General features: G+C 54.6%; 2 protein-coding genes across 3 annotated transcripts in view; one reads left to right on the forward strand and one right to left on the reverse strand.

Annotated features, from left to right (window-relative positions):
- DNAJC11 (DnaJ heat shock protein family (Hsp40) member C11) overlaps nucleotides 1-15839 on the forward strand; it is a 67538-nt gene extending 51699 nt beyond the window's left edge. The window contains exons 6-16 of the mRNA XM_068986001.1: nucleotides 916-1038; nucleotides 1930-2003; nucleotides 5012-5201; nucleotides 5661-5746; nucleotides 6076-6192; nucleotides 11255-11410; nucleotides 12495-12564; nucleotides 13057-13114; nucleotides 13250-13392; nucleotides 14058-14187; nucleotides 14577-15839. Coding sequence (XP_068842102.1) covers nucleotides 916-1038; nucleotides 1930-2003; nucleotides 5012-5201; nucleotides 5661-5746; nucleotides 6076-6192; nucleotides 11255-11410; nucleotides 12495-12564; nucleotides 13057-13114; nucleotides 13250-13392; nucleotides 14058-14187; nucleotides 14577-14602 — 1173 coding nt within the window. The 3' untranslated portion in view covers nucleotides 14603-15839. The remainder of the gene's footprint in view (nucleotides 1-915; nucleotides 1039-1929; nucleotides 2004-5011; nucleotides 5202-5660; nucleotides 5747-6075; nucleotides 6193-11254; nucleotides 11411-12494; nucleotides 12565-13056; nucleotides 13115-13249; nucleotides 13393-14057; nucleotides 14188-14576) is intronic.
- Nucleotides 15840-16361: 522 nt separating this feature from the next.
- On the reverse strand, nucleotides 16362-22178 carry THAP3 (THAP domain containing 3). Of its 2 annotated transcripts, XM_068986267.1 has the most exons (5): nucleotides 22090-22178; nucleotides 19465-19657; nucleotides 17611-17673; nucleotides 17153-17257; nucleotides 16362-16931 (listed from the first exon to the last, which is right to left on the reverse strand). In XM_068986267.1, exons 1-5 carry the CDS (start codon nucleotides 22161-22163, stop codon nucleotides 16647-16649), a joined length of 720 nt encoding a protein of 239 aa, XP_068842368.1. In that variant the 5' UTR covers nucleotides 22164-22178; the 3' UTR covers nucleotides 16362-16646. The 2 variants fall into 2 exon arrangements, with proteins under 2 accessions (XP_068842368.1, XP_068842367.1); XM_068986266.1 differs by lacking the exon at nucleotides 22090-22178 and having other exon boundaries at nucleotides 17611-17726; nucleotides 19465-19769.
- Between the last annotated feature and the right edge of the window lie 504 nt (nucleotides 22179-22682).

A 22682-nucleotide genomic window follows, 5' to 3' on the forward strand; every position in this document is an offset into this window, starting at 1 on the left:
CCCAGTGCAGGGGGGCTTGGGGGGTGGGGGGGCTTGGGTTAATGAGGTGCAGCACAACGCACAGCTGGAATGAAAGTCTGCTCAGGGTTTTCTCATCTTTATTCATGAAAGGATGCAGTTAGCCACTTGAAAAAAGAATAGTTCCAGTCACAACCTTGTTTATCCTGCTTTCCTGACCCACATGTTAGCAGCATGAGTACGGGGTTGGGGGGTAGGGTGGCACTTAGCTTCAGGGTCTCGGGGCTTTCCAGCAGGTGGTGGAGAGCCACCACCACGCTCGTGGTCTAAGGAGAAGTGGGAGCCAAAGTCATGATTTCAGGAGCAAAACCAGATCTCTGGGAAATTCCAGGAATGGGTCTTAGTTTGAAGGCACATGCTCCTGGGTGCTGAGCCCTGAGGTCACTGAAGTGTCATCTCTCTGGCCGACGTTGGGACATGGCAGTGTTGGGTCATCTGCTGACGGTTACAGCAGGTCTCTGCCCCTTCAGCTTATCCACTTCTGCTCAAGTGCATCAGCCTGGAACGTGAAGTCCCAACTCAGGGAAACTCTCCCCCTCCTGCGGCTTCCCATCAGTCAATGCGGCCGCAGGCAGGACTGGGGAGTCCTGGACGTCCCCATGGGTGATGTCACCATGGAGCCTGATGCTGAGGGGACGCTGGAAACTAGCATCTAGCCCTACATTGCTCCTGGTTTTTTGGAATTTGCACGTTCAAGCTTTTGCAAAACCTGACCGTGGTGGCCAGGTGCCATTCAATGGCACAATGGGAGAGGGGTGCGGCAGGCCCACATCCTGCCCGCTCGAGCTGCAGACACACCTGTGCTGGCCTCACACTTAGGGCGCATTGGGCAGACTGCTGTCCTCAGCACTTCCGGTTACTTTGATTACTGAATTACTGGCTGATACCATTTCCTAGGCACCCCTGACAGCTTCAGACACAGCCATCCTCTCTGGAAGCCTCTCAACCCAGAATGGGAATGGAGGAGGTTCCATTAACTTCGCGCTCAGACGAGTCACTTCTGCGAAGGGCTGGGGAGAGGTGAGCACGCCAGCGGGGGGTCGGGTTGTCAGCCACCAAGCCCACCCTCAGAATGACCTCAGTGGCCACATCAGGTGTAACAGAGTGCAGCTGTCAAGCTTGTATCAACTGACGGTCGCCACTGGAAACCTGTGTCACATCTGAGGGGCGCTCTGAGCCTGCCGGGCAGCTCACAGTCAGGACAGAGCAACAGGATTTCCCTGGAGCTTCCAGAAATCTGGAAACTCAGTGTCTCTGTCCCTTAAACAAGCCTGCAGGCCCTTCCCTTCTCCTGCACAATTCGGAAGGGGGGTCACCTCCGTCTCAGTGCGCTGGTTCGTTGCTCGGCAGTCATTAAACAGCCAGTTCTGCCAAGCAAATTGAGCCGTATCAAATTAACATTGAGGAGTTGCCTTGAAAGTCACCCAGACTAGTAATGAGGCAGCCAGGATCGGCTGGACTTCACGGCTGTGAGAGCAGAGCCGCTGGTGGGTTTCACATCAGACCCCTGAGAGCCATCTCCAGTCACCTGTGAGACCTGCAGACGGTGAGGCAGAGCAGATGGACCCTCACGGGAGCCAGCACTGCGCGCGCAGGGCCGAACCCGCCAGCAGAGGGCGGTGTGCGGGCGGCTCCAGCTAGGGCAACGGGGACCAGGGGCCCGTGGCGCTGTCTGGGGAGGGGCTCCTTGAGGAGACTCACCTCATTGAAACCTGCCTCCTTTGGGTCTGTGCACACAGCCCTCTCCCTTTGTCAAAGGTTAGAATGAGATACTAAGAATCTTCCCGCCCCTGCTTTTAGAGGCCTGGCAAGGGCTGGTGGCTTTGAATTAAATGAAGAAATTAGACCTTGGTTACTGCTGTGAGGTAAAACACTATTAATTCTTCTTCTTTTCTTTTTTTTTTTGAACAGTTAGAATTTGGAGCTGGGGATCTGCAGGGGCCTTTATTTGGCCTGAAGCTGTTCCGTAATCTCACACCAAGATGGTAAGTATATCGAGATAAGTGCCCTTTGGTGGTCTTTGTGAATTTAGACCAGAGCCTGTGTTTTTTTCTTGTCAGGTCATCTGGAGTTACCTTCTCTGACCTGCACAGTCACTGCGGGCAGACCCTGCCACGCTGGCACGGGGTCCAGGCGGTGTGCTTGGTGCAGAGAGCACTGGATTGGGCACTGGGGTGGGAGGGGTCTGCCCTTGTCCCAGCCCGGGGCCAGGCCCTCCATGGTCCTCAGGTTCCTGCTCTGTGGGGAAAGGCCCCTGCCTGGTCAGGTGGGCTGTGAGGCCCATCATGTGAGGCACTGGAGGCAGTGCACGTTCACAGGGAAGTGGGTCCTGGTCTGAGTCTTTATCCACTAGTGGGTCACTTCTTTGTTGCAGAGAACAGTTTCAGGTTTGGAATGGGGCTTTACCAAGCAGTGAGGCAGTGAGTGAGGCGGCCTGTCAATCTGTCTCTCTGGTAGCTTTGTGTTAGGCCAAAATATTAAACTGCCCCCACCCCAGCTTCATCTTTGCTTTTGCAGTGATGTTGCACCCCTAGGAATGTCCCTTATAGGACACACGTGTTCTTATTCCCCATTAGGGGTACCTGTGTGAGCTCAGGTAGAAGAACTGGGTGGAGGATAAACAGCTCATTCATCTGGCTACTAAAACACAGCTGAAGGAGTCCTGGAAAGGAGCACATGTCTGAAAAGAAAAGCAGGGCTTCCCTGGTGGCCCAGAGTTTGGGAATCTGACCACCAGTGCAGGGGACAGGTTCAATCCCTGGTCCAGGAAGATCCCACATGCTATGGAGCAACTGAGCTCACAAGCCACAACTACTGAAGTCCGTGCTGTAGAGTCTGTGCTTCATGATAAGAGAAGCCACCGCAGTGAGAAGCCCGCACACCACAACCAGAGAGTGTGCCAAGTCACTTCAGTCACGTCCAGCTCTTTGCAACCCTATGGACTGTAGCCCACCAGGCTCTTCTGTCCATGGGATTCCCTAGGCAAGAATACTGGAGTAGGTTACCATGCCCTCCTCCAGGGGATCTTCCCAACCCAGAGATTGTAGCATCTTTTTAAAAAAAGAAAAAATAGTATTTCATCCCCAGTCAGATGTTCATCTATGAGCCTGCCTTCGGTTCCTGGTAAACGCAAGTGTGCCATGTGATGCACAGAATGAGTGGTGTCATGAGAGAGGGCATGGCTTCTTAACAGGTGGAGCTGGAAGCTGGTGGAGATGAGCAGAGTCCCTTGCAGAGATGAGCCGGGACCTCCAGGCAGAGGGCGTAGGGTGAACCGGATACCATGGCTCGGGGACACCCCCATGGTTTCTCTGGCCTCTGCTCTGGGACTCGGACTTACTGGGTCTGGGATGGATACAGGGATTTAGGCTTTTAACCAGAATTTCTGGTGGGTAGTATGTATCCATATCAGCGTTGTCCTAGCCTTGTCTGCTTAGGATTGTCACCACCCATGCTGAAGCTTTTGTCTGGAATTGAATTTCATCATGGTGCCTGGTTTATCAGACTTGGGATCATGAAGATTTATAGAAAGAATACTAGCTAATTAATACTCTTATCTGCTATTATGGGTGCCTGAGTCCCAGGGTCAAATTATTTCCAAGTCCAAACTGGTGACTGTTGTTGGGTGTGGAATCGGCCCAGAGCCCGGCAGGCAGCCTGTGGGATGTTCTCAGTCCCCCCAGGCAGTGCCTGCCTTATTGCTCTCTCCCCAGAGTTCGTCTCTCTCTAGGACACGCTCCATAAGAACACAAAATCAGATTACTTTGATTAAGCAGAGATCTCTTTCTTTAGGTTTTGATTTTTTTAAATGTTGCTGCATGACATCTCAGGATGACTTTTGTCTGTTCTCTATCTGCTTGCCCCCCGACTCCAGATCCCACTGTGGCCAGAGTGGAAGGGCTGGTATGGCTGGAGTGTCAGATAAATGAGGGCAGGGTTGGGTTGGGGGCCCTGTGGAGAGCAAGGGGTTGGTTCCTCATTCGTCTGGTCTTGGGAAAAGTTTTGCATGCACAGGAGCAAATGTCATCAGTTACTACTTCTGTTATTATTTTAGTGGCAAAAGCGGGACACAGATACCCAGAGGAGAGTGAAAGTGAAAGTCTTAGTCACTCAGTTGTGTCCAGCTCTTTGCAACCCCATAGACTATAACCTGCCAGGCTCCTCCATCCATGGGATTCTCCAGGCAAGAATACTCGAGTAGGTTGCCATTTCCTTCTCCAGGGCATCTTTCTGACCCAGGGATCGAACCCAGGTCTCCTGCATTTCAGGCAGACTCGATTGTCTGAGCCAGTGGGGAAGAGCTTAGGAAGGAAAAAAACTGAACAGGCATCCTTCTAGTGAGGGCTGCTCACTGGAGACCAGCTGTTTGCTCATCTTTAGTAAAGTCCTGTGAATCCCTTTGTTACTGAAATGAAATACCCCTATTTAACCAGAAGGTGGGGCTGACTCCCTTGGAAACGGAACTTCACAGGCCTTACAGAGGACAGTTTCCTAGCTTTTCAAGCAGCTTCAGTCGTGTTGTGTGGCTGTGGGTGCACATCAGCCTCACACGGCAGCTGTGAAAACTACACTGATGCCTGCCTGCTGCCCCCCAGAAAAATGACTCCATTGGTCTGGGGCGGGCTCTGGATGACAGGCACTTAGACATGGCCTCACGTTAGCACCACTTGGCCAGCTTTTCCATGCCGAGTCTATAAGTCAGCACACCTGGGGTGGGAGCCTGCAGGTGGTTCTAACTTGCAGCAGGATTTGACCTGCTGGTTTAGGAATGCAGATACATGGGTGCCTCTGTGGTTGTGGCTGCGCTTGGAATGGGATGGGGTAGGGGGATAAGTGGACAGAGTCCCCAGATCACCCTCTTGCCCCCTTGCGGGGAGCCAGCTGGGAAGCCGTGGGAGTGATGGTAAGCAGGGTGGGGACTGGCGTAGAGGACACAGCCAAGCCTGGCAGCAAGCCTGGTGTCATCCAGGGCCCTTTCTCTGTGTATCCCCAGCTTTGTGACGACACACTGTGCCCTGCAGTTTTCATCCCGCGGCATCCGGCCGGGCCTCACCACCATCCTGGCCCGGAACCTGGACAAGAATACGGTGGGCTACCTGCAGTGGCGCTGGGGCGTCCAGTCAGCCATGAACACCAGCATCGTCCGGGACACCAAGACCAGCCACTTCACCGTGGCCCTGCAGGTGAGGACAGCTCGGGGGATCCTCCTCCAGTCCCTTGCCCCCCACCCCCAAGTCCACTGCCTGCAGGGCCAAAGGCAGGTTCTATCCATCCGCCCTCAGGAGCTGAAACAGGGTTGTGCTCAGGCTCCGGGGAAGCTGTGTTCCACCCATCATAAAGTGAGAGGTCTTTTCGGCCGAAGGCCACAGGATCGGGGTCGGGATGCCGTGGTAGCTAGGCGGGAGCTCGAGGTAGCTGCTGCCTTGTGAGAACGCATGCTCGGGTGCAGGAGTTTTTATTTTTCCTGAGAAGTCAGAAGACTGGGTTTTTAAGTGGAATCTCCCAGTTTGTAAAGATCAGCTTCAGGTGGATTTTTACACACCCTGTGGGACAAGGCCCCTGCCCCGGACAGTGCTCGGCCACCGGGTGGAGCAACCCCCTCAGCTCGGTCTCAGCTGCCTTTTCTCCCTCCACCTCCCCAGCTTGGAATCCCTCACTCCTTCGCACTCATCAGCTATCAGCACAAATTCCAGGATGACGACCAGACCCGCGTGAAGGGGTCCCTAAAGTGAGTGCTGGCCGGGCCAACTCGGGAGTCCACCCGGTCTGTGCGATCGGGCGCCTGCTAGGGTTAATGTGCGTCTCCCTTGTGAGACTGTGGGACTTGCTATCCTGCCGTCCCACCCTGAGGAGCTCGGCGTCTAATGTCGGACTCCTCTCCAGTCATTGACCAGGGGTGTCTGTCCTGAACATCCTCCCTGTGAGTGGTGGGAGGGCGAGGGAGTTGGGGATGGGAACCTGGCCTCTCTGTCCTGGGTGGCGGCTGCCAGTGGCGATGGGGTTGGTGGGGGAGCAGGAGCAGGGGGCCTGGCTGGCTCACTGGTCCGCTCCTTGCAGGGCCGGCTTCTTCGGGACAGTGGTGGAGTACGGAGCAGAGAGGAAGATCTCCAGGCACAGTGTCCTCGGGGCGGCTGTCAGCGTTGGAGTCCCACAGGGCGTTTCCCTCAAAATCAAGTAGGTTGGACTCGGGTCATTCTGGCCAAGAGTTGTCTTGCACCTGGTAACTCATCTGAGCTTCACCTGCATTAAGAAAGAAAGAGCCTTTGCTTAGAATTCCATTAGAGATGCGCTCACTTCTGTCTGGGGTGTGTCAGCAAACGTCGAGTCCAGAAGCCCAACATTCGGTCAGTAAGGCCAAGTCTCTGCTTCAGAAAACTTCCTGTGCCCACCTGCCCCTACTTGCCGCCCCTTGCCTGAAAGGCCCCGCACATCCGCTCACCCACACACCGCACAGTTCACAGTGTGGCATGTACCTCATGGTCCGCAGGGCAAGCAGCATCGGGCTCTCTGTGCCAGATCCTCCCACCTCGGTGGCCCAGCTGGTTGCCTCTGAACGGAGGCCTCGCTGTCAGACCCTTGGCTGCTGAGACTCACCCCACAGTGGTCTGCTCCGACCTCCTGGCTTCACCATTGTTGGGCTCTGTGATGCTCACACAGTGCTCAGGGTTCCAGCTCCAGCCCGTGCATCCCTCATCCCTCCCCACAGCTCTCCTGGGGGACCTCACAGCGTCACAAATGTCACACCTCCACTCCCATGCCCCCCCGCCCTCGGTCATGTGCGTCCTTCACAGCCTGCTGGGCCTGGAGTCCGCCCCCTCTCGGCACCTCAAGCTCTGTTTTTCCACCAGTTCTGGCCAGAAAGCCGGGAGTGAGTCTCCCAGCGAGTCTCCCAGTCTCCCAGCTTAACATCCTCTCTCCTCAGAAAGCATATCCTCAGTCTGACCGCTTCTCACAATGTCTGTGGCCACCATCTCCGGTCTGAATTACTGCTCATGTCCTCCTGACCAGTCTCCTCCCTCGGGACGCTGCTCTCCATAGACTTTTAAAATCTAAGCCAGTGTCTGACAGCTTTCTGCTTAAGGCCCTCAGGGACTCCCTCAATTCAGGGCAAATTGGCCCCGTCAGAGCCCACAGGATCGAGCCCCTCACTCTCCTCTCTGCCCCCGACCCGACCCTATTCACTCTGGCTTCCAGGCTGCTTCGGGAGCACACCAAGCCCACTCCAGTCCCCAGGGAGCCGCACGGCTGATTCCTTCAGTTCCCTCAGGTCTCTGCTGACGTGTCACCTGATTGCCAGAACCATCTCTCGTCACCCTATCAAAACTGGTGGCCCTCACCTTGCCCCGAGCTGTCTACTTCCCCTTTGCCTGTTTCTTATTCTCCGTTGTACCTTCTCCGTCTGACAAGCCATCCGTCCCTCGCCAGCCCTCATTCAGAGCGCCATAACTCAGTCCATTTTGTCTGTTCTCTGTGCTTCTGCCACCAAGGACACAGCCAGCACTGAAGAGGGACTCTGTGAGCACATGAGCGAGAAGATGCAGGCCACAGCTCGGCTATGGAGCTGAGGCCAAGGCAGGTCCCCATAGCCACAGCTGGCGTCAGGCACTTCTCTAACCTGAAACGTGAAGATGCCCGGGATTTAATAAAGAACACGGAGCCGGCAGATTTCTGCATGCCAGTCCCTTCTCCTCCCCCACCTCCCACATCGGGACCTCCAGTGAGGCACTGTCCTCTGTTGTAAATGGCTCCTCCCTGGCAGAAGTCACATTACACAGTCTGAACTGAATTCCTGTCCCAAGGATGCCAGCCTGCCTCTTTGTCCATAGGCTGCATTGTCCGAGTTATATTGGTAAATATAACTGGAAGGCACTTCAGTTCAGCAATAGCAGCTGCTCTTTGCTAACTTATACTGTATTTATTTGACAAATCACACTAATCTTTGAATGTTAAACCAACCTTACATTTCCTGAGGCAAATTCCACTGGATCATGACATGTGATACTTTATATATATTGCTTGATTTGCTGATGTCTTACTAAGAATTTTTGAATCTTTGTTTTTAAGGGATGCCAGTTATAATTGTCTTTTTATTATGTATTTTATCAGGTTTTGGACCAAGGTATGCCAGCCTGATAAAATGAGTTAGGAATTATGCCTTCTTCTGTTTTATGAAAGAATTTGTATGAGAATGGTCTTGGTTGTTGCTTTTTCCCCTAGTTTCATAGACTTTAGCAGTGAAATCAACCAAGCCTGAGTTTTCATTATAGGAAGACTTTTGATAGTGAATTCAATTTCTTTCATAAATACAGGGCTTCTCCAGTTTTCTGGTTCATCCCGTTTTTTCTTCCCTTCCAGTTTTCAGTTTGGTTCAGTCACTCAGTCGTGTCTGACTGTTTGCCACCCCACGAACCGCAGCACGCCAGGCCTCCCTGTCCATCACCAACTTCCGGAGTCCACTCAGACTCATGTCCATCGAGTCGGTGATGCCATCCAACCATCTCATCCTCTGTCGCCCCCTTCTCCTCCTGCCCTCAATCTTTCCCAGCATCAGGGTCTTTTCCAGTGAGTTAGCTCTTCACATCAGGTGGCCAAAGTAGCGTAGTTTCAGATTCAACATCAGTCCTTCCAATGAACACCCAGGACTGATCTCCTTTAGGATGGACTGTTTGGATCTCCTTGAAGGCCAAGGGACTCTCAAGAGTCTTCTCCAACACCACAGTTCAAAAGCATCAATTATTCAGCGCTCAGCTTTCTTTATAGTCCAACTCTCACTTCCAGTTTTCCTGAGATATAGTTGACCAAACAGTGCTTTATAAGTTTAAGGTGTATGGCATAATGATTTGACTTACATACATCATGAAATGAGTATCACAGCACATTTAGTGAACATCTACCATTTCATGTAGATACAAAATTAAAGAAATAGAAAAAAAAAATTTGTTTTCCCTTGTGACGAGACCGCTCAGGATTTACCTGCTGTGTTTCATCTTGTTTTTTACATGTAAGTGCCATCACAGGTAGGGTGTAGAGGACATCTCCATCGTTCCTCAAAGGCCCTCAGGCCCCTGTGTGGTCTTCCAGGTGTCAGCAGCCCTGGTGTGCCTTCGCTCCCTATATTTTTGCCTTTTTCCAGGATGCCACATAATTGGAGTCATCCAAGGTGAAGCCTCTGCTTCTTTCAGGAGCATCGTGCATTTGAGATAATCCACACTGTTGCAGGCATCAGCAGTGTGGTCCTCCTTGTTGCTGTTGGGTGCGGCATGGCATAGATGTGCCACGGTTTATGTGTTGTGTAAATACTTCACTTGCTTCCAACTTCAGGAAGTTACAAATTAAGCCTGTACAGACATTCATATTCAAGTTTTGTGTGAACACAAGTTCTCATTTCTCATGGGTAAATATCCTGGTGATCCGAGTCGTGTGGAAGGCTGTGTTTAACTTCACAAGAGAGTCCCAAGCCATTTTCCAAAGCAGCGGTCTCATCTTCCCTTCCCACCAGCAGCTCTGAGAGTTCCAGTTCTTTTTTTTTTTTTTTTTTTAAATTTCACCTGTTTTAGCAGGTGGTGTAGGTGTGTCCCGTTGTGGTCCTCTTGATTCTCTTTTATCTCCTGTCTGAGATGTTGCCTGGCTTTTCAAGTGCTCATTTGACATCCATTTTATTTTTCTTTTAAGTGCAATCTCTATCCGTATCTTTTGTCTGTTTCATTATTGGGTTGTTGGAGTTCTCCTTTTAGTGTTGAGCATTCTTCATCATTTCTGGAGCTGCTTTCGCTCCAGAAGGGTCTTATCGCTGGGTACAGGGTTCAGGGTTGATGGAGTTTTCTCGCAGTGCTCTCTCAGTGTTCTGCTCTCTTCTGGCTCCTCTGTTCCTGACAAGTCATTGGTCTTTTGAACCTTTATACTCTGATGTCTCTTTTGTTTATTTTCCCCCCGGTTACTCAACTTTTTTTACTCTTGTTTCTCAGCACCTGAGTGTAGCTACACGTGATTTTGTTCTATGTCTGCTGCTTGGGGTTTGCTAAACTTCTTGCTTCTATAAATTGATGTATTTATTTATGTAGAATTATTAAATTTGCAACTTTTAGGCCATTAATTCATTAAATATTTAATATACTTCTTCCCAGCTGCAGTGTTGCCCCAGACTCTGGGCTCTGATTCTTCGGTCCAGTAGGAGTGCATATTTCTTTGCAGTTTTAATCATCCTCTCCTCTCTGGGGCCCTAATTACTTCTCTGCTAAACCTCTGGTTTCTGAGGCTCTGCCCATTTGTCTTCAATCCTTTTTCTCTTTGTTCTTCACATTGGATCATTTCTACTAAATTCTCTTACTCTTCTCTCATCTCCAATCTGATGTTAAACCATCAATGAATATGTTCTGTCTTTGAGCAGAGTTTAAATAGTTGCTTTAAAATCCTTATCTGCTGGCTCCAGCATCTGAGATCGCTCTTCATTATCTTTTTCTCATTGTATCTGGGTATGTAGCATAGTTGGTATTGTATTAAGTGTTAATTTTTGTTTCCTTTTAGAAAGTTTCCTTTTAAAATTTGGGTGAAGTCTGGCTGCAAACTTGGGCTTACCCATGTAGCAACAGTCAAAACACAGCACCAGGCATCCTTTGGGGATCTCCGGCACACTGAGAATTTGGGGCTTCCCTTTGGGGGGACCCCCCTCTTCCCAGACGCAATAGTTGCCCCAGACTCTGAACTCTAATTCTTCAGTAGGACTACAGATTTCTTTGCAGTTGTAATCATCCATTGTGGTATAGACTGAGAATTGCCTTCAGGCTAAAGGCTGTTTTTTTTAAAAAGTCCAGCAGCTCACCAGTGCCAGTTGGTGCTTCTGCCCTCGGTTGCTGTCTGGTCCCCGAGGGTGTGGGTCACATTGGTCAAGAGTTCACAGTTGATGTCTGTGGGGTGACTGGGCCAGTGGGAGCCACTCAGCCGTCACTGAGAGCTGACAGGATGTCTGGAGGAGTGGCCACCCCTGCCTCCCCGGGCCATGTTTGCTCTGCTTGGGTGAGAGTCTGCTGCTTGCGGTCAGCGGGTATCGAGCCCTTTCTTCTGCCAGACCTAGAGGCCCACTCGGGGGACGACCGTGAGGCGTGCAGACTGGGTTCCGCCTCCCCAGGTCCTGTGTGTCAAGAGGTTTCTTTCCTGGGGCTGGGACACCGGCGCCGCACCCCGCCGCCTTCCCTGGGAACCTGACTCACGTGGGCACTCGGCTTTGCTCTATTCCCAGGTTAAATAGGGCCAGTCAGACCTACTTCTTCCCCGTCCACCTGACAGACCAGCTGCTGCCTAGTGCCGTGTTCTATGCCACCGTGGGGCCGCTCGTGGTGTACTTCGCCCTGCACCGCCTGGTCATCAGACCCTACCTCAGGGCTCAGAAGGAGAAGTGAGTTCTCAGCACTGGCGGGTACGGGGCCGAACCGCCCTGTGCCCAGCTCCCCATCTGTGACGTGAAGAGGGTAGCAGCCACCCCACAGGGCTGTGAGGGAAACCACCTAAGCTATAGGTGGACAGTGCTCACTGAGGAGTCAGTCACATCAGGTCCTCAGTGAGCATTATAGTTGATATCAGTAGTAGTACTACTACTGTTGGCGACACTTGGGTTAGCTCCCGTCTACCCACATTTCCTACTTTCAGAAAGAATTAGAGTTAGTTTACCAAACTGTTGGGACTGTAAGCCATGACCACAGAAATGAGAAGTCTTCCATTTTCTCATTCTAACCATTTCTTTGCCTGGCATTGAATTCAAAAAGATCAGGCTCTGAGTTCCTACAAACAAGGCCCATGTTAACTACAGTCTTGGAAGTCATCTAGATGTAATTTATTTTGCAGTTTCTTGGAGATGATCCATTAGCACAGCATTAAACCTAAGAGGAGGTTTAACTTCATTACTTTACAATGATCTCATTTAATAGATCACTGAACTTAGTTGGGGAGAGAGGAGCCCAAGGAAGGCTCTTGGGGCGCCTCCAGCCTCTGATTCATTTAAATTCGGGGTCCTAATTCCCCAGCAGACTGAAGGCTTGGAGCAGAGGATGTGCTGGGCCAAGGCTGCCAGGACACGTGTGTGCTGCCCAGGTCCCCGTGCTTTGCTGGGAGGAAAATACGTGTATTTTATCACAAGGAAGTGTGCCTTGTCCCTGCCAAGGGTGTCCTGTGGTAATGCCTGGTTGGGGGCATCTCCTGAGATTCTCACCCTCTCCCCCTTTCCTGAGATTACTGCTACGAGGAGTCCTCCTCCCACTGAGGTCGGGGAGAGCCATCTGGGGACCACAGGACAGCTGCGCAGGCCTGGGGGCAAACAGATTTGCTTGAACTTGTCTTGGAAATAGTATTTAAAGTTCTAGAACTGGTAACACAGTAAAATTTACAGGCTGTTTGCAGGGTGCAGGTCCAGCCTGGGGCACCGTGGCCTCCCGTGCTGGTAACCCCACGTTCCTCACACGTGGCTTGTGTTTTCCTCGCCTCAGGGAACTGGAGAAGCAAAGGGAAAGCACAGCCACCGACATCCTGCAGAAGAAACAAGAGGCAGAAGCTGCCGTAAGTGCTGTGTCACCGGCTCCCTTCCAGGCCTCTGCCCTGTGAGGATCTGAGCGTGGACCTGCCCATCGTGCAGAGCACAGGCCGCACCCATGTCCCATCCTTTCTCGTCCACATTTCTTAAACCGGGGCTGTGGGGGGCATGCTTCACACCCTGCAGAGTGGTCTCGGGGGGCTTGGGTCTTGGGCTTTTCTTCCCCAACAGCCTCCCTGGTCATCTAGTCTTTACGTTATTGCCTGTGGGATGCAGCGCTGGGAGCGTCTGTCTGTGCCCTGAAGAGTTGACCATTACCTTGCAAAGACATAACCAGGTTTTTTAAAAAGTGGTGGGTGTTGTCCTCTTTCTTCCTGTGATTGAATTGTTTTTCCAAGACTGCAATAGCAGCGATGTCCCGAGAAATGGACAAGCAGGACCGACAGGCACCAGGCACGTGGCCCTGACTCTGATGGAGCCTAGGGAGGCCTTGATAGTAGCGTCCTTGTCCCCTGCAGGTTCGGTTGATGCAGGAATCTGTCCGAAGAATAATCGAGGCCGAAGAGTCCAGAATGGGTGAGCAGGCCTGGCCTCTTTTAAAGGACGGGGTGGGTGCTGGGTTCCCACAGGAAACATGGCTCCTGCAGCCAGGCTGCACGGGGGTTGTCTGCCAAGGCTGCCCTGCCCTGCCCTGACCAGGCCTGTCCTCAGGGCTCATCATCGTCAACGCCTGGTACGGGAAATTTGTCAATGACAAGAGCAAGAAGAGTGAGAAGGTGAAGGTGATCGACGTGACCGTGCCCCTGCAGTGTCTGGTGAAGGACTCCAAGCTCATCCTCACTGAGGCCTCTAAGGTGGGTGCTCGGGGTAGATGGGAGGGGTATCTGGGGAAGAGGGACCCTCCAAGGGGCCATGTCACTGCAGCGGAACCCATCATGCTGCCGCGTTCCCTGTGCGGGGTGCGGCCCAGGACCCAGGTTACAGCCACACTGGAGCGGTTGACTTCAGCCAGCCAGCGAGCCAGCCACTCGTCTGTCCATCCATTCATTCATCCATCTGTCCTTTCATTTATTGCCGTCTGTTTTTTGAGCCCCTACTGTGTGCCAGTTACAGCAGCAAACAAAATATACCTCCTGCCTTTGGGAGCTCACACCCTGTGCCTTGCCTGGTTCCAGAAGGAGGGGTCTGCCTGTAGTACACCGGAGGCTCGGGGGGGGCAAGGTGTGTGCCAGAGGTGAATTAAAGCACAGAGGAGCTCAGGCAGAGCGTCCTGGTCCCTGAATGGGTTCCTGGTCTTGCGTCCTCGGCAGGGCTTCCTTGAAGATGGAGAGTGTTTTAGTGTGGCAGTGGGGCAAGTCTAGGACTAAGTAGGCAGCTTGTTAAAATCCTCTTTGCTGTACTCAGGCTCCCAGGTTTGTGTCCTTCGTGGGCAGTGTCCACGCTGCCCCTCGGGCAGATACAGACGACAGCGCCACTGGGCTTCAAATGCCCATCTCCAGTGAGAATCTGTCTGTTGCAGGCTGGGCTGCCCGGCTTCTATGACCCGTGTGTGGGTGAAGAGAAGAACCTGAAAGTGCTTTACCAGTTCCGCGGGGTACTACATCAGGTGATGGCGCTCGACAGCGAGGCACTCAGGATACCAAAGCAGTGTGAGTAGCTACCCCTGGCTGTCACTTATCCTTGCCTACAGACGGGCCTGGGGACCTCAGTGGGGGGGCGACAACTGCCTTTCTTCCATCCTTGGCCGGGGAGCCATAGGCTTGGGCATCGTGACCTACACAGACCTGGGAAATGACACCCTGAGGGAGGTGTCAGCCCTTTACCAGGTGGAATTAGTGAGCTCTTGGAAACTACAGCCGGGGTGACTAGGTATGAGGCAGACCCAGCGGCTCCTCTGTGTTCAAGAACACAATGATTTTTGGCAGCTTATCCTGTGCCCAGCTGCAGGCCCAGCCTCTGGCCAGGCCCTGGTTGATCCCTGCTAAGTGCGTGGAAACAGTTGCCTTTAGAAGCACTGATTTTGTCTTTTCTTTTACAGCTCACAGAATTGATACTGATGGATAAACTACTTGAGAACCCAGATTCAAAAGGGGCTGCAAAAGAATTTCCCCAGGAGTCAACAGATTTTGGAAGCAGGGGAAAAAACCCACAATCAGATGTTTATTTTATATTTGCATAGAAAGTGGTACCGGCTCAATTATGTGAAGGGACACACAGATGCCCCAAGGCAACCCCACCAGGACCGGAACCGCAGCTGGGCCCGAGTCTGTTCCCAAGGATCATGTCCCCGCAGGGAAGGCCCGGCCCCCGGGGCCTCAGGGTCCCTCAGCCCGCTGAGCCACCCATAGCTCTTTGTCTGCCATGAGGTATTTATGAACACCTCGCCCTCATGCCTGTGACCGTGAGCTACCTTTCCTAAAATCCACACTGAACACAGAAAACAAAACGGAAGGAGGGAAGCCATTCCCAGGAGCAGAGTCTCTGGATCAAGTGAGCGCCTGTTGAGTCACCTTCCTGCTGAAATGTGACTGTGTGAATCTGGACAGGATGGTGTGGGTTTATAAATCTGCTTTTTACCTGAGAACGAGTGGCTTTGGGAATTAAGTCTCCTTCGTCCCCTCCCAGAACTTCTCAAGTCATTCCACTGGCACCTGGCTTGGGACAGAGGATGTCACTCCGGTCCCAGGAGCCACCTGTGTCCTCATGAGAAGCCCGTTGCCTCTGCCCTCCCCCACACAGCTCAGTCCACGCAGCCCGGAGATGTCAGAGCGGGTTCCTGCGGGCCCCTCCCTGCTCGCTGCCAGCAGGTGGCACTGCTGCTCCCACACCAAGTCAGTCCGTCTCCTCTGGGCTGCCTGTACCCATTTGGGTGTCTCCTCCCAGGAAGCCCTTCCTTCACACGCCTCTTTTGTGGATGCAGAATACTTCAGGACCAGGCCCCTCCTGCCCAGCCTGGCTGGTGAACAGTCACCAGAGGAGCAGACGCCTGGCTGTTCGGGGTTCAGGCAGCCTCCATGCGGTTCTTGTTCAATCAGGCCTTGCTTCTGACATCGGTACCGGAGAAGTCACCCACAACCCCCTTCCTCCAGTGTTTAAAGGTAGTTCAGGTCGTCCAATTCTGTAATATTTATCTCCACTTAAAAGTTCCCTGCAGGAGCTGCTGCTCTGAATGTAAATCGTGCAATAAGTGTCAACTTAGTGGAGTCCGACCTTGGCCACAGCCTGTGCCCCTCCTGGCAGGCCGTCCCTTCCTGTTGTTGAACAGGGACTGAACAGGGGACACGCTCTTACCACAATAAACCTTTCCTGAAAGCCGGGGGCAGTGTCTGTATGCGTCTGTGTGTTCATTTTAGGAGCCAGCAGGCAGAGGGACTTGCCTCCTCACAGGCTTTGTCCCACCCTCTGTTCTCAGGGTTCAAACTGAGACCTGACTTGAGGCTGGGGGTATTTTCTCTGCCAGACATTTGCCTGACAATTTTTGAGTCCAGAGTTGAAATCACAGGCTAGGTTGTTTTTGTTTTGTTTCGTTTTAATTAAAGGCAACTTCTTTGGGAAGTCAAAGATGGTCACGCCCTGCTAGCCCCTCGGCAGGAAACAGGAAGTCAGTCTCAGCTGTGACCATGCTCAGAACTCAAACCAGTGCTCACTCACTTTTAAATAAAGGAGGCGGCACGCGGGGTAGGAAGACACTTTATTACGTTGCTCACTCATACTGGCCGTGCAGAGAGGTACTCCTGGGACAGAGCCAGCCGTCCAGGTGATGGAGGGGACACCTCGCTGCCTTAGGGTCAGCTAGCGCCCCACATCCCCCCACCCCAACCGGGGCCCACCTGCCCCTCAAGGACATGGTCTGCCACACTGGCCCGGGGTGGTTCCAAGGACACTCACCCAGCTTGTGCTAGAGAGGCAGCTGGGCTGTCACCTCCTGAAGGGAGAGCCAAGGTGTCCTCTTCAGGGCCCCAGCCTCCTCCCCGCCTGGGGCCACCACACTCCCACCTGAGGTGGTGCTGGCCTGAGGGTCAAAGTGGGACCAAAAGGTCCACAGCCAGAGTCTGGAGACCATGGCCCCTCCTCTCAGAGGCTCAGACAACAGGGCCCAGCAGGCAGCTCAGCTCTGCTGCCCCAGCGGAGGCCTGGCCTGGAGTCCTGGCCGCCCCGCAAGGCGTGCACGCAGCTGGCTGCACATCCTCCGCATCACCAGCCTCTGGGCCTTCAGGCGCCTGCGGAGCTTTTCGTTCTCCTTCAGAGTCAGGAAGAGTTTTTTTTTAAGGGCGTCTAAGTCCAAAAGGGCATAGCTGTGATCGGACGGCTGTGTGGGGAGGCGCCTCTTCAGCTCTGGGGGGCTAGCTGGCTGACCAGGGACCCCAGAGGCTTCTGGTGTGTGTGGCGGGACCTGAGGACAGAGGTCAGTGAGGGACCAGAGCAGGGGCCAGGGACCTGAGGCCAAGGGGGCTCCCCTGACACCCAGAACTGCTGGGTCGCAGCTGTTCTGGTAAAGTCTGAGGTCCAGGCTGGTGCTCTGGTTCGAGCACCAGTTTTCTTCATTCTGTTAGAAGCAAATCCCCTCAGACTGAGCCCAGTCTCGTGCTGCCTTCACGCCCAGCCCGGCCTCACCTGTGCTCCTGGGCCTCCAACCTCAGGGGGCGGCTGCAGCGCTTCAGCTTCAGTGTCCATCTTCCTCCCCAGGCCACACTCCCGGGACGCCGGCTCAGGGAGGACCTGGAAAGACAGGGCGGAACCGGCCGTTCATGGGTCCTCCCCAGCTGCTATTTATCCTGCCAGGAGTCCCTTCACACTACACGGGGGCTGCCAGGGCACCAGCAGGACAGCCAGCCTCCTACACAGCCTGGGGCCAAACCCTTAGAAATGAGCAGGAGCCAGACTTGTGACTGGCTGCCACTGCTTGATACTGAACAGGGAGGAGGCATGGACGGCTTCGGCTTCTCCTTCTCTACAAAAACAGAATCCAAACCCTGACTTGTATGGAAAGCATGATGAGCTCCAGTGGGCCAGCCTGGCGGGAAGGCGCAGCAGCTCAGTTGGGACACTCATGACCAGTAGGGCAGACTCACCTTTCTCTCCCCAGAGGTGGCGTCTCCACTCCGGCCGGTAGGGTCCATGTTCTCCCTCACCAGCTGCAAGAGACGCAGAGCTCCTGTGGACAGGCCCCAGGGTGGGCACAGGAGATCTGCACCAGAGGGTCCATCAGGCCTCACCTACCTCTGTCCCCATGCTCAGCCCAGCCCAGCTCTCCTCTCACCATCCACCAGTGCCCCTCCTTCTCCACAGTCCCCAAACCTTGGGTCAGAGACCCACTGAAGCCAAGCACTAGAGGAAGGACCACAAACGTCTCCCTTAGGGTTAACATGTCATCACTGACAGTGGAGCAGTTTCCTACAAATGCCATGAAAGTCATCACCCTGAACAGGGCGGGTGGAGGGTTCCTGATCCACGAGGGGAGTTTCAGGTCAGTGAACTGTAATTTCCAGAGCCCCCTGGTGCCACATCCCTGCGGTCCACAGTACTGTGCTGCGCACTTTGTGTGTGTTAAAACAGCAGATCTCAGGGTAAGTGTTCTTACCATGATAAAGTAAAACAAAAGGCCTTCCACATTTAAAAGAAAGAACCAACAGCTCCTCCCTTAAGCAGCTACTTTGTGCCAAGCAATGTTCCTGGACATGGGAATAGAAGCCATGGAGCAGAGCCCAGCCCTCCAGGAGCGTCCCCTGGGCAGATGCTCGGAGCTGCCAGAGAGTCTGAGGAGCAGGAGGGGATGTACGGTGGCAGGGACCTGGACTTGGTGAGGCTGCATGAGCAGGAGGACGAGGATCGAGGGCAGAGGCCTAATGCCCCCCAGCCTGGAGCCCACGGCCCCCACTGGCTCCCTTCTCCCCTTCCTGATACCAGTGTGGGTATCTGCAGGCCTTCTGTCTGCTCTGCCTCGCAGGCTCCAGCCCATGCCCCGCCCCGGCCCTCCCTCTGGGACTCACGGCACAGTAAGGATTTGTAAAATTCACTATGGCCATCTCAGGGCTCCAGCTCCAACTGTCCTGTTGTATCATCCTGCCCCACAGACATGTCTGCCTTGGTATCCCATTAGGAAGCCAAATTCCACGTGCACAAGGCCGTCTCCTCAGGGAATCAGGGACCCCTCTAGCCCCCAGATCACCTCCTTCTCAACCCAACCGGTCTCCAAAGTTGGCCTGCTCCATCTTCTCATCATGACACCCACTTTTGGCTCAGGCCACCATGACCACCCTCACCTGCGATGCCACAGTGGCCTCTGAACCAGCCTCCAGAGGGCACCTTCCGAAGTCACGTCCCTCCCCACCGGCCTCCCCCCGAAAACCCACCTCCTGTCCAGGACTTCCCTGATTGCCCAGTGGTTAGGGCTCTGCACGTCTGCTGCAGGGGGCAAGGGCTCAATACCTGGTTGGGAAACTGAGATCCCTGCATGTCAAGCCCTCCGCTCCTTTGAAGAAAACTACCGCCCGTCCAGGCCTGTCACCACCTGGCCCTGCACCCTCCACAAGGCCTGAGCTGCTGCTGCTCCTGAGCACGCCCAGATCCTGCCCCCACCAAGCCTCGCTCCGCTGTCCCTGTCCCCCTCCAGCACTCCACCACCATCGTCCTCCTGTGCCCGGGACAGAAAAGTCCTCACCTCCCTCGAGCCCAAGTGAGGCCCCACAAAGTGAAGTGCAGAAATAAGCTCTTGGCCCCCTCCCCATCAGCTGCTTCCGTAGCACCCATCATGAAGTGACTTGTTTTTCAGGCAGCTTTGAACTGTAGATTTCCTAAAGCTCAGGTCCAGGCGAGGGCCCTGGGCTTTGGACCTAGGGGCCTGACAGTTTTCAGCCTCTGCTGACCCCGCAGATGACACCGGTGCCCACCCCACTGCCAGGTGGGGGACCCCCACGGCCATGCACCTGTGGGGGGCCCTGGAAGGCGAACACTGTAGGCACTGCATTGTGCTTGAGGTTCTTGCGGTTCCCAAAGGCGCTGAAGCACTCGGGCCGGAAGTGCTCGGAGCAGATGACTGTGTGCTGCTTGGGCTCGAAGTCGCCCCGGCCGATGTTCAGCACCCATTCCTTCAGCAGCTCCGGGCGGCTGAACGGGAACCTGGGGGCACAGCAAGGAGGCACAAGGGACTTGCGCGGCTAAACATACACCTTCAGGGTCCCAGGGACCTTTGGCATCCCTGCCCGGCATTTTACTGGACAGCCTGGAAAACTCAATAGCCTTGTCCTGTGTTTTAACAGGACACATCCTTCCATGTCGGGAAGCTTCCATCGTGGCTGTTGACAGCACCCTTAGTAGGATACCTGAGACCATGAACGTGTCCAGAGCCTTAGTGAGGTGCTTCCAGAGCCACATCTGCCAGGCAGGCCTCCATTCCTGCTCCTGTGTGGGGAAGCAGGAGGGGAAGTGACCCCACCCTCTTGAAACCTACAATCTAGAGCAAGGAGTCAGCCAGTACACCAGACAGTCACGGACCATGCAAGAATAGAATAGGAAGTGGTTGGGAAAGGCCACCTAGGAGGCGACACTGGAGCAGAGGCTGCAGAAAGTGCGACACAGAACAGCTACACGGAAACAGAAGGAAGAGCAAGTGCAAAGGCCCGAGGGTGTGAAGAGCCAATGAGGCAGGTCTGGCTGACACAGAGCAAGAAGACGACGCAGGCCACTGTCAGAAGGGGCTTCCTGGAAGCTCAGGCCGAGGTGGAGCTGGAGAGGATGATGAGTGGCAGATCTGGGGTGCATCATGAAAGCCAGGCAGAGAAGTTTGCCTGTGGGCTAAGAAGCAGAGGAAGGACTTTCAAGTGCTAAGATTGTGGGGGAAGGGCAGCTTGGGGCGGCAGGGGGGGTGGCCGTCAGCAGGTTGGTTTTATTAATATACATGAGATGTTAAATTTCAGGTGCCTTTTAGATGTCCACGTACTGAAGCTGAGTGGCAGGGGGACAAGAGTTGTCTGGAGTTGTCACCATGCAGGTATCCCCATGTAAAAGGGCCATAAGCCTGGGTGAGATGGCTGCCCTGGGGAGCCAGTGTGGACAGGGATGGGGCAGCGGCATGGCCGGCACCCTGAAGTGCTCCAGCATCTGTCTGGAGTTGGAAATAAGCAGAATCTACCCAAGAAGACTGAGAAGGGACACTGTGACAAAGGAAAGGCCGAGAGGTGTCCCAGAAGCCAGGTGGTAGACGGCCTCAAGGGCCTGTGTCACAGGCTGCAGAGAAGGGCCGCTGGGACTTGACCGAGCTAATTTTGGGCGTGGTGGGGTACAGGCGCTGGAAGACAAGACCCAGCAAAGACGCCCCAAGTCTAGTACCCATGATGGCCAAAAAACAGAGGGGCCCAAATGCCCTTCAACTGTAGAACAAGTTGGTTGGAGTAAATATACTCCTGGATCACTACACATAGATGAAAAGGATGAACTGCTGCGGCTCCTTCGGGCCACATGAAGGACTCACAAGCACAGTGATGAGCGAAGGACAGGAAAAAGGACAGCGTGTGGCTCCATTTAGTGAGGCTCCAAAAAGGCCAAGGCAGTCCCCTCTGACAGAGGCCTTACCCTTGGGGACTGAGTGAGGGGCTGGAAGAGGGTGCGTTTCCGGGTCTCCTGGGGGCTTCGATGTTCTAAACTCTTGGCAGTCACACCGGGTGTTCACTTGGTTAAATTGTGTGCTTATAAATTGTGCACTTTTCCGTAGGCGTGTTACATATCAATAGACATACTCACGTTAAAAAAGAAAACGCTTAAAGGAGAAGACGAAGTGTAGATGAACAGAGCGCAGCCCTTTGGAGTCACACTCAAGAGGATGGAGGAAGGCGCTGTGGCTGGAACCCGCAAGAAAGTATGCAACACTCTACCCATCGATGTGCAAGCGGCCGCGCACTCGGCCGGGTCCCACACCTGAGGTGCGCGGGGCGCGCAGGGACAGACTCCAGAAGTCCTACCATCCTCCTGCGGCTGCAGCAAAGGTCGCGCGTCCCGGCCCCGCGCCCCCACCCGCCTGAAAGTTCTCATTCCTCCACCACGCCCTTCCTTCCCGACTAGAGACCAGGAGAGGTGAGCAGAGCGCGCAGCGCACCGCACACCTAAGGGTGGTTAGCATCGCTCATCTTGCAGCAAATACTGCACACTTAACTACGTCCCAGGCTGCACAGTCCCTGGGCCGCGGAGGGGACGCATGCCAAGTCACCGCAAGGGCGCAGCGCTGAGCGCGCTCCAGGCCCGCCACCGCCTCCCCCGACCCAAGAGAGGCTGTGCGCCCGCGGGCAGGTTACTCAGCCCCTCCGACCGTCTCCCTGCGCGCCCAGGCGGCCGAGGTGGCTGGTGCCGGGCTTCTTAGACCGGGACCTCGCCACTCCCCGGGGGGCCGCCGCCCCTCCGCAAAGGGCTCGGCCGCAAGTCCTCTGGCCTCCCGGCGGTCAGGCAGCGGCTCGGGTGTCCCCAAGCCTGTCGCGCCAGGCCTGGCGCTTCCGCGGGGGCCGCGGTCATCGGCCTGGGCGAGGCGGGCCCCCGCGCTCCCCGGTGCCCCCGCCCCTCACCGGTGGAAGGTGAGCTGCTTCCTGCGATTGCTGTAGCGGTTGCAGCACTGCCGGGCCGCGCACGACTTCGGCATCTCCAGACGCCAGGCCCGGCTGCCCCAAACAAAGATGGCGGCGGCGGGGCCTGCGGGGCGCGGCAGCGACTCCGGGAGAGGCGGGGTCATGGGACGGGGAGGGGCTGACCGGTGGAGGCGGGGCGTGCAGGCGACAGGCCCTCGATAGAGGGGCGAGGCCAGTAGGAGAGGAGGGGCCTCCGGGAGGGGCGGGGCTTGCAGGGAGGCTGGTGAGTGAAGGCGGGCTTGGCTGTTCCTTAGCCAGCATCCCATGCACGCAGTGCCTGCGACCGCGTCAAAGGGTGCTTCAACGCCCGGCTCAGACCGGACATCCCCGATGCAGGTTTTACCCTAGTTATGCTGAAACGTCACCCTCCTCTTTGCTCTGAGCCTCCAAAATCCACACCCACCCACCCAGTTCTGGACAACTGGAAACTAAAGGCAGGCTCACCGGCCACCTAGACCAGTATTTTCAAGATTTCAGTAGGTGTTGATTCATAGATTTCAGCTGCTCCAACGTCACAGAACAAAGTACTAGTT

The sequence above is a fragment of the Capricornis sumatraensis genome, chromosome 14 (genome assembly GCF_032405125.1).
Source record: "Capricornis sumatraensis isolate serow.1 chromosome 14, serow.2, whole genome shotgun sequence".
Lineage (NCBI taxonomy): Eukaryota > Metazoa > Chordata > Mammalia > Artiodactyla > Bovidae > Capricornis > Capricornis sumatraensis.